General features: G+C 38.0%; 1 protein-coding gene across 1 annotated transcript in view; it reads left to right on the plus strand.

Annotated features, from left to right (window-relative positions):
- The first annotated feature begins 436 nt into the window (after positions 1 to 436).
- Positions 437 to 11,402, plus strand: part of neil3 (nei-like DNA glycosylase 3) — a 16,108-nt gene continuing 5,142 nt past the window's right edge. The window contains exons 1-7 of the mRNA XM_080008542.1: positions 437 to 577; positions 4,420 to 4,529; positions 5,449 to 5,589; positions 6,295 to 6,508; positions 7,177 to 7,251; positions 8,260 to 8,426; positions 10,567 to 10,730. Coding sequence (XP_079864668.1) covers positions 476 to 577; positions 4,420 to 4,529; positions 5,449 to 5,589; positions 6,295 to 6,508; positions 7,177 to 7,251; positions 8,260 to 8,426; positions 10,567 to 10,730 — 973 coding nt within the window. The 5' untranslated portion in view covers positions 437 to 475. The remainder of the gene's footprint in view (positions 578 to 4,419; positions 4,530 to 5,448; positions 5,590 to 6,294; positions 6,509 to 7,176; positions 7,252 to 8,259; positions 8,427 to 10,566; positions 10,731 to 11,402) is intronic.

Below are 11,402 nucleotides of genomic sequence, written 5' to 3' on the forward strand. Positions count from 1 at the left end.
TTATTATTATTATTATTATTATTGTTATTATTATTATTATTGTTATTATTATTATTGTTATTAGGTCGGACTTTAATTTCCGGAACCCAATCGCATTGCGCCTGCGCAGACTCGAACCAGGTGGCGGGAGTTTTGACACGTGGTCAGACCGGAAGCAGAAGGAAGATGAATAAATCCTCCCGCAGCGTCAGAAACAAACAACGACAAGAAAAGACGAAGATTCACGTCCTGGAAGAAGGTTGAAGAAGGTTGAAGATGGTTGAAGAAGGTTGAACGTGGTTGAAGAAGGTTGAAGAAGGTTGAAGAAGGTTGAAGAAGGTTGAACGTGGTTGAAGAAGGTTGAAGAAGGTTGAAGATGGTTGAACGTGGTTGAAGAAGGTTGAAGAAGGTTGAAGAAGGTTGAAGAAGGTTGAACGTGGTTGAAGAAGGTTGAAGAAGGTTGAAGATGGTTGAACGTGGTTGAACGTGGTTGAAGATGGTTGAGGGTCCTGGCTGCACGTTAAACGGAGAGAAGATCCGTTCGAAGGTGGAAACAGGACAAACAGTGACGGAGATGAGAGGAAGTGTGACGCAGTCGGTGAGTTGAATATATGATCACTATATAATATAATATAACTTTATATATGATCACTATATAATATAATATAACTTTATATATGATCACTATATAATATAATATAACTTTATATATGATCACTATATAATATAACTTTATATATGATCACTATATAATATAATATAACTTTATATATGATCACTATATAATATAATATAACTTTATATATGATCACTATATAATATAACTTTATATAATATAACTTTATATAATATAACTTTATATATGATCACTATATAATATAACTTTATATAATATAACTTTATATATGATCACTATATAATATAATATAACTTTATATATGATCACTATATAATATAATATAACTTTATATATGATCACTATATAATATAATATAACTTTATATATGATCACTATATAATATAACTTTATATATGATCACTATATAATATAATATAACTTTATATATGATCACTATATAATATAACTTTATATAATATAACTTTATATATGATCACTATAAAATATAATATAACTTTATATATGATCACTATATAATATAATATAACTTTATATATGATCACTATATAATATAACTTTATTTATGATCACTATATAATATAATATAACTTTATATATGATCACTATATAATATAACTTTATATATGATCACTATATAATATAATATAACTTTATATATGATCACTATATAATATAATATAACTTTATATATGATCACTATATAATATAATATAACTTTATATATGATCACTATATAATATAATATAACTTTATATATGATCACTATATAATATAATATAACTTTATATATGATCACTATATAATATAACTTTATATAATATAACTTTATATAATATAACTTTATATATGATCACTATAAAATATAATATAACTTTATATATGATCACTATATAATATAACTTTATATAATATAACTTTATATATGATCACTATAAAACATAATATAACTTTATATATGATCACTATATAATATAATATAACTTTATATATGATCACTATATAATATAATATAACTTTATATATGATCACTATATAATATAATATAACTTTATATATGATCACTATAAAATATAACTTTATATATGATCACTTTATATAATATAACTTTATATAATATAACTTTATATATGATCACTATAAAATATAATATAACTTTATATATGATCACTATATAATATAACTTTATATAATATAACTTTATATATGATCACTCTATAATATAATATAACTTTATATATGATCACTATATAATATAATATAACTTTATATATGATCACTATAAAATATAATATAACTTTATATATGATCACTATATAATATAATATAACTTTATATATGATCACTATATAATATAACTTTATATATGATCACTTTATATAATATAACTTTATATATGATCACTATATAATATAACTTTATATAATATAACTTTATATATGATCACTTTATATAATATAACTATATAATATAACTTTATATAATATAACTTTATATATGATCACTTTATATATGATCACTTTATTGAATATAACTTTATATCGATCACTTTATTGAATATAACTATATATGATCACTTTATATATTATCACTTTATATAATATAACTTTATATATGATCACTTTATATATGATGACTTTATATAATATAACGTTGTATATGATCACTTTATTGAATATAACTTTATATCGATCACTTTATTGAATATAACTTTATATCGATCACTTAATGGAACATAACTATATATGATCACTTTATATATTATCACTTTATATCATATAACTTTACATATTATCACTTTATATTACATCACTTTGTATATCATCACTTTATATAACATCACTTTACATTTTATAACTTTATGTAATATAGCTTCACATATTACCTCTTTATATCACATAACTACATATAACCTCTTTATACAAAATAACTTTACGTTTAACCTTTTTTTGCCTATCTCATATACTACATAAGTCCCTTCTATCTAGTACCTCCACTTTGTATGATCTTCTTGAGTCTTATTTGATTTTAATTGAATTCATTTCATTGTGTTTGTTCGCTGCCTTCATTACGTTTGAGGAATCAGTTGGTTTCAGTTAGTTGCTATGTAGGAATTATGTTACTTATTACGTTCTGTTTAGTAACTATTGTGCATAATCTCCGGGTGCGTTGCAAAGGCATTTCACTGCATATATGTATGAAAGTATGTATATGTATGTGAGGAATAAACCTCTTGAACCTATATCACATAACTTTACATTTTATCATTTTATATTACATAACTTTACATATAACCTCTTTATATTACATAACTTCACATATAACGTCTTTATATTACATAACTTTACATATTACCTCTTTATATCACATAACTTTACATATAACATACATTTAGATAGTACCTCTTTATATCACATAACTTTGCATATAACCTCTTTATATTACATATTTTTTCTTAACCTCTTTATATTACGTAACTTTTCATAAAACCTCTTTATATAACATAACTTTACATTGCGTACCTTTCCATATAACCTCTTTATATTACATAACTTTATATAAAACCTCTTTATATTACATCACTTTATATTTCATAACTCTACATATAGCCTCTATATTAAAGAGGTTATACTGTATGTAAAGATATGCAATATTATTGCATCATTTTACATATAACCTCTTTATATTACACAATTTTACATTGTATTACATCCTTTCACATGTTACCACTTTATATTTCACCACTTTATATTGTATAACTTTACATTACATCACTTTATCTTACATACTGTTATATTTAACCACTAAATATTTTAGCACTTAACATCACTTTACATTACATCACTTTTTAATTACCACTTTCCATTAGACAACTGAGCATTGGACCACTTTAAATTACATCACTTTACATTTGACCAATTTACATGTTTTTTTGTCACATTACATTGTGTCACATTACATTGTGTCACATTACATTGTATGACTTTACATTGTATCACTGTAGATTGTGTCACTACATATTGCATCACATTGCATTGTGTCATTACACTTTACATTGTGTCACGTTACATTGTATGACTACAGTGTATAATTTACATAGAATCACTTTACAGCCGATATTCTGTATTGAATGACTTTATCACAGCAAAGATTGTTCGAAAGGTGTAAACTTTGTTTCTATATCATTAACGTCTAAACGTGCTGACATAATACAGTAATACTATTAACTGTCCCTCATCAAAGTGTGATTGAGGAGCAGAAGGCTGCATGAGCGCCCGGTGAACAACATTCTATAGATGATAAGAGCGGAGGAAAACTTGATTTAGCCTCAAGGAATGTTCTGCACAAACAGTAGCACAATATAACACCGTTTAAAAAACCAGAAACGCAATAAAAATACAAAATAGTAATACAAATCAAATAAGCAATACAATTACTAAGTACCCATTATACTGTTCTTATGTCCTGTTCAACTATATATACATACTGTATACGTGTGTATGTTAATGTCATTCTACATCTTTATTCTATATCTAAAGCTTTCATCTTTCTATCTATAAATAATTAATGCAGATATTTAGATAATGTAAATAATATCAGTTAAATAACTTCCTATTGTATACATATTTTAGTCAACAATATACATGTCTATGTATCTATATAAATATATACTACATATCTCTAGTCTGTCTGTCTGTCTGTCTCTCTTTTTTATTACAATCAATGGACAGACGATACAGAGTTATCAGCAGTGAATGTCTAATATTTCCCAAACCGCATGAACCCAACTCTTATTCCGACAGAGAATCAACGCGGGTGGAATGTGTTTCCAAAGTTTCTGCGGCGCCTGTTACAGCGGAGTGGAAACTCTGGGAAAAGAACTCTTCTTGTACTTTGGCCCAAGGGCACTGAGGTAACGCAGCGCTCCCAGTTACTCGCCCCGAAGTTCGCTTCACACAAAGAGCGAAGCCATGATGACAAAAAAAACAACCCAAAATAAGTTAAAACCGGTGACGAATAGAGTCACACAGAGAATACAACAATTCAATAACATTCAATTCCACATGGGAGAAGTCAAGGTTTATTTCTTTATTTTATTTTTTATTTTTTTGACTGGGTCAATAATTTCATTGATAAAGTTTGTTGTAAAAAGTAAAGAATGGTGTCTGGCTGAGGGCCAATTAGCAGCAATCCTTTTCAAAATCGGATTTTGTTATTCACAAGACGTGGCCATTTTAAGTTCATTCATCTCATGTATGTTGATTCAAAAGGAAATAACGGCTTATTCATTGGACATTATGCATGTTTTGGGAGAATACAGAACAATTGTAACATTAATTTCTTTTCAGTGTAACTACACTTCAAAAAATGACAAATGAAAATGCACAAATACCTTCATATTCTGAAAAATATCTTGAGAAGTTTCCCCAAATGTAAGGCATTAAATGAACGAATAACATTCCAGGTAGTTTTATGTATGACTTTTTTATTGATATTGATCACATGCAGTTATTTCATTTATTATTTCAGTGATTCAGTTATTTATGTTATTAATCCAACTATGAACAACAACTGATATCTTGAAGCTTCGCCAACATATTGTCGTGTCTTTTACTTGGATGTGCGTTTATTTACAACAAATACATAATACGTTATTTAAATATGTACAGTAGTTTCGTAGCATAACTGAACAAAAGACGGCAACGGGTACTGCCGGGACGGCCTGTCTGCACTGCACCACGGCTCCCATCCAGTTCGAATGCAAATCGACTAAACAAGCCTCCGAATGAAGGTCTGCCCTCCTCCTCTTCATCCTCCTCTTCCTCCTATAGAGTCCACTTTGGGATGAACGGCTCGATGCGTATCAACCCTGCGGAGGCCGTTGCCAGGACGAGGACACTGCCGCCGGCCGCGCTGCAGATCCACCTGACCAAAGACATCATCTGCTTCTTCGACGTCACCGTGGAAACCAGGTAAAATGGATGCCCGCCACGTGCATGGCGGGATCACCTGGGAGGAGGAGGAGGCTCCTCGTGCTGGACAGGGCGAGGATGGACTGGACAGGACTAGGACTAGGACTGGCCTGGCTGTTGTTGGTGGAAATTGACAACATTTTGGCTGCAAGTTAGTTATGTTGGTGTTTTAAGAAGAGAGAAGGGAATTTAGGAAGAGAAGTAAATAGCTGTTGAGAAGTTAGAGGCAAAGGGCAAAGAGATCAATTCACTTCTCTGCTGGGATCAAACTTAAGACGCTGGTGCTCTCCTTCAAGGCCGTCCATCTCACCAGTCCTCCATATCTACAGCCACTAGTGGGGTTTCAGACGCCGCTCCTCCTCCACCCTCGCCGGCCGAGGACTCGCTTCTCCGTCGCCACGTGGACTCAAGTGTGGTTCATCCCACTCGCGACGCTTCGCTCTTCCCTGGCACCACAATGGTGGAACCTGCTCCCCCTAGTGGCGGAACGGCAGAATCGAAGACGCATCTCTTCAGACGACACCTGGACCCTTCTCGCCGTGACCCGTCTGCCCCATGAGGAGCTTACATCCTAAAATCTCTACTCGCGTCTTGTTCCTAGAGAAGGTTCAGCTGTGGCTGTGATACACAGTTCAATGCTCAACCCCGTAATATCATGTTAAGAGTGGCCTAATAAACTGATTCTGGTTCTGATTCCGGAGACAGGTCTTCGGAGGCCTCCCAGCAGAGGGTTTCCTCCATGCGGGTCCTGGACGTTTGCAGCGCGGCGTTCAGCGCGGCGGCAGCGGCGGACGCCGTGCGGCGGCAGAGCGAGCGCATGCTCTGCGACGTCCTGCTGGACCAGAGCATCCTGCCCGGCGTGGGCAACATCATCAAGAACGAGGCTCTGCTGGACGCCGGCCTCCACCCAGCCGTCCAGGTACCTGGCCGCCACGACGGATAGATGGGGTTCAGGGTGTGAAGAGAAGTCAGAAGAATCCGAGACAAAAACGAGTGAAAAGTTTATTTTGTTGACTGATTGGCTGCATTGAGTGCGTCAACAGGCCCTGGGACTGTGTTTGCCGGTACATTGAAATAACCTGGGGAGGGGGAAGGTGTTAAACCATGATTATGTTTTTACTTTCACACTACGACAGTTTGTGACAGAATTTGGATTTTCGAACATAAATTCCTCTCAAAAAGTCCATTCCCCGTTCCATTTTCATCGCCGGTCCCGTTACGGCACAAAGAGCAGAAAGCAATTCTTTGATTTTTAGATTTAATAAAAAAATTAGAAGTTAAAATTAAAAACATAGAGAAAGTGGATAGAATGGGTTTGCCCTCTCCGCCCCATTGAGTAGTTTTTATAGTTCATAGACGTGAGACCGAGGAGGATCTTCACGGAACGCCTCATCCTGTTTCCGGGAGACGGGGAAGCATTTGTCAATATCATTATGAGTGATATAATCCATGATATAATCCATGATATAATCCATGATATTTTTGAATGCCAGAACCTTATCAGATATATATGTTTGTAATTGACTGCAAAACTCCTTCAAAAAGCACTTTAATGACTTCCCGTTGCTTTGTAACCCGCCCCTCCAGGTCGGCCAGCTGACGGAGCAGCAGCTCCAGCACTTAGTGAAGATGACTCGAGACTTCACCCTCCTGTTTTATAAGGTTAGGCTTTTTATCCTGAAATTAAAGCAATCTGTCAAATAATATGCAGTTTTTCACATTTCTGACGCACACGGTGCCGGAGAGAGGGAAACGCACAATAATTATAGCGTACTCTTACCATCCGACACTCCACCATCCAAAGGAATTTGCTGAAATGTCACTTTATCTTCGGTGTGTGCCGCCGCATGTCGTTAGTCCGTCAATTATTCTATACTTCCTGTAGAAGGCCAGCGCAGGGTCGGGTGGAGGAAGAGATGGAAATAACACACTGCTCTGGAGGAAGCCGGTGGGACGTAAATGAGGATATTTATTCTCCACTGAAACAGGATTTACACTTCTGTTGTTTTGTTCTGTGCCCTACCCGATGAATGAAAGTAACATAGAAATGGTAAAAATCATACATTATAGTCAGAGCTAGGTGATTATGGAGGAATTTATCGTCAACAATATGTCCCGATCTGTTGGTTAGTCAGAGTTGGATGGATACAGATAAAAAGTGACAAATACAAATGTAGCTACATATTAATATATATATATATATATATATATATATATATAAACAGTATGCATATATTTATAATAATATATATCAGTGTATATATAATTGTGTGTGTGTGTGTGTGTGTGCTCCAATCTCCCACCCCTTGACAGGTGCCATTAGAACCAGATGATTCATGTTATTCACTTCACCTGTCACTGGTTTAATGTTGTGGCTGATCAGTGTAGATGTAAATAGTTACATCTAGATACAGAGGGATACATATAAATGTAGAAATATATATAGGTGTGTGTGTGTGTGTATGTATGTGCATATATATGTATGTATGTGTGGAAATGGATACATATACATGTAGAAACAGATCAATTTAAAATTTCTTCTCATTTTTGTGATAAATTCTCTCAGATCACGCAGCACTATGTCAATGTTTTAAACATATTCTTTGTCCTCATTTTTCCCTTTGAATCTTGCTGAATGTTGTCTGTCTCTCCTCTCTCCCTCTCTATCAGTGCCGTAGATCCGGCTCTCCTCTCTACAAACATTACAAAGTCTACAAGCGTCCGTGCTGCGCTCTGTGTTCGGGCGTCATCACCGTCTGTCGGCTTGGAGACGGAGGCCGGATGACTTACTTCTGCCAGCGCTGTCAGAGCGCTGATCCCCGTCAAGTTAACGTCAGGTACAGATGCAGCGTCCTCACCCACTTACTGTTTTATTCTATTAGATTTGCAAAGCTCAAAGCCACTGACGCAGGAAGACGGGAACCGGGATGAGAATGAAGTAATCTGACAAACGTCAGAATGTTGTAGAGGAACAAGTTTCTGGTTTTCTTGTCTTCAGTTGAGAACATTGGATTATACTGGGCACTCCGTAGCCACTTTATTACCTACACCTCTGGAGGGCTGGGTACGGACCCCGCCGCCCCTTTGCCCCCAGAGCGGCATGGACTCAACGAGGTTCTGGAAACATTCCTTAGACATTGTGGACACGGGGTGTTGTCCTGCTGGGAGAATATGGGTGATAGGGCTGCCCTACTCTCCCTACTCTTTAACCGTAGCCCTACTCTCACCGTTAGTGCTTATGGATCCGGTGCTTTCGCGGTGCTTGGTTATTTATTTTATTTTTTTAAGGGAAACACTGAAATAAATGAAGAGCAGAATTAACACCGCTTTATTTTCTGCGCATTGTGCATGGATAGGGGGAGGTCAGGATGCAATCGCCCTCGTCTCCTCGTGGAGAGAGAGGGAGAGAGAAAGGAATATGGTAATCTTATGCAGGTTTGAAATGGGTTATATAGCCTAAATAAATAGGAAATCTATCTACACAGTACCTAGCGTCGGAGCTTATTGCTAATACTACAGTCTTAGGGACCACAGTCAATGATTTAGCCTCGGGGCCCGTTTAATACCTGGTCGGTCTTGTACCAAACCCTAGGCGACGTTCCCCATTTTGGTTCCTGTGCCGACCAGGGCCTCAATTTCCTGTTCTGGGCTTCAGGAGCGGAACGCGCGTGGTTCCTCTTCATCCGCTGCCACGTTCCACACGTTGTGCCTTCCGAGATGTTCTCCTGCCGTCACACCTGGTTGTTTGGGTTCCTGTCGTCGTTCCGGTTCTCCTCTAACCGCCCTCTCTCACAACAGAACTGGGCGTCGTTTGCTGGGTGCGTTTCGTTTTTTTTTTTTTTTTCTTTTGCAGCGTTCTCTGTAAACCCTGGAGACAATATCCCAGGAGACCTGCGGTCTGCGCGATGCCCCAACCACCCTGTCCGGCACCAACAATCCCTCCACGGCCACAGTCGCTGGCGTCACATTTCTTCCCCCCCCGCTTCTGATGCGAGAAGCAAGAAGGCGGCGGGATCGAGTGCCACGCCACGGCGTGTGCACGTCCGCACGTCGGGGTTATCGCACGTCGCTCTGGACGGCGGCGTCCGCCCAATGACGCCATGTCTGGTCCCAAGAGCAACTGAAGCTCTGACCCGTATCTCCCGAGAGGCTGCCTTCGTTAGATTCCTGTGATAAAGAATGGACCGATGGGCGCGTGTGTTTGCGTAATATTGTTTTATTTCCCCCTCTTGTTTTAATAAAGTTTTACAGCATTCTAGACGGTCTAGGACAGTGGAGGGAGCGTCTCTCGACAGATGGCTTTTGTGGCAAGTGAGTTCTGCATATCGGGCTTTATTCGACATGGCTCCGCCCGGCGCCTCCCGAGGGCTGTTTGAGCGCAGCTTTACGACGGGTTCAAGCCCAAAGCCCCCGCAGCGCGTCACGCGGCTTATTAAGCAATCTGTGAGGGAGTTTCCTCTCGCATGCCTGGTGGCTTCTCAACTTAGTCGGCTTCGTCAAACACGGCATGCCGCTGCGTGTGGCGTCGGAGCGCTCGCGTCTTGTAAAAACAAGAACCAGCCGTTATTTGTATTTACAAACCGTCTCTCGGCTTTCCCAGCTTTGACCCTGGAGCCGCCTACAAATAATTGTTGGGGGGTTTGTACTTTCTCATCTTTTTTTTTTTTTTAAGGACCATTTTATTGCTGCGCCGGAAAGCGGTATGAGTAAAACCTTGGAGGAAAATATTCCAATGCTTGTGAGAGCCACTTGATAAGCTCCTCTGGGTTTCCCCTCTCGGTCTTTCCCGCACGTTTTGTTTTCGATTTAGCTTTGCGATATTTTGGTATGCGCAGTTAATAAACTGAACCAAACCTAAGATCATATCATGTGAAATTATGCAAATTCCAAGTCTCGGCTTGGACAACATCGTCTCCCTGTTGGGCCTCACCCTTGTTTTAAAGATCGTGTCTGATGTAAAGTTTTCTTCCCGTGCAGTAAGCTCCCGGTCCGGAACTCTCTGATTGGCTGGGTCCACACGGGGGGAACCAATGAGCACGTGGCTAAGAAACAGGAAGTGGAGTGGGCGTGTCAGCGCTGCACGCTCATCAACCGTCCGTCGGATGAACGCTGCGACGCCTGCCTCGCCACGCGACCTGCGGGTAAGAGCATCGTTTTGGGGAATTATGTAAACGCTGGATCAACAATAACAATGTTTGATAAGCATCGGTAACGGAGATGACCTCACCGAGACCAAATGAACCTCTTCAAATACATGACGTAGCGAGACACTTGCTGGCTGATTCTGACCATCCGAGCATTCTATGGTTTCGGACAGTGGTTGTCAGTGCGCGGCCTCGGGAACCCCCCCGGGGGTCCTTCAAGAGGTTCCAGGGGGTCCCCAGCAAAATGTTGTGGACAAATTCAAGGTCCTTGATGTGGAAAAAAAAAGGTTGAGAATAACTGGTTAATGACATCCCAAACACTCATTTTGCGTACTCCAGTAGCAGCCGGTGGGGCGTTCTGGATGCTCGAGAGGAGCGGTGATACGATGATGTCGTGAAGTCACTGTTCTTTTTACTCACATACTAAAGACGTCGGATCCAGTCCCGAACATGTAGTATGTAGTACGTAGTACACCATTTTGGACAGCTCTCCGTGCGCCCTGGTCGTGGAGTGCCGTGCCCCGTTCCTCCAAAAAAAACAACTAAAACAGTGTTTTCTTTTTTTTTTTTTTTTTGTATTTAACTAAAAACAGTGTTTTTTTGGGGGTTTTTTTTGTATTTAACTAAAAACTGTTTTTAGTTGTTTTATTTGGAGAAACAGGGACGGGG

The sequence above is a fragment of the Zeus faber genome, assembly GCF_960531495.2.
Source record: "Zeus faber genome assembly, chromosome: 10".
NCBI lineage: Eukaryota > Metazoa > Chordata > Actinopteri > Zeiformes > Zeidae > Zeus > Zeus faber.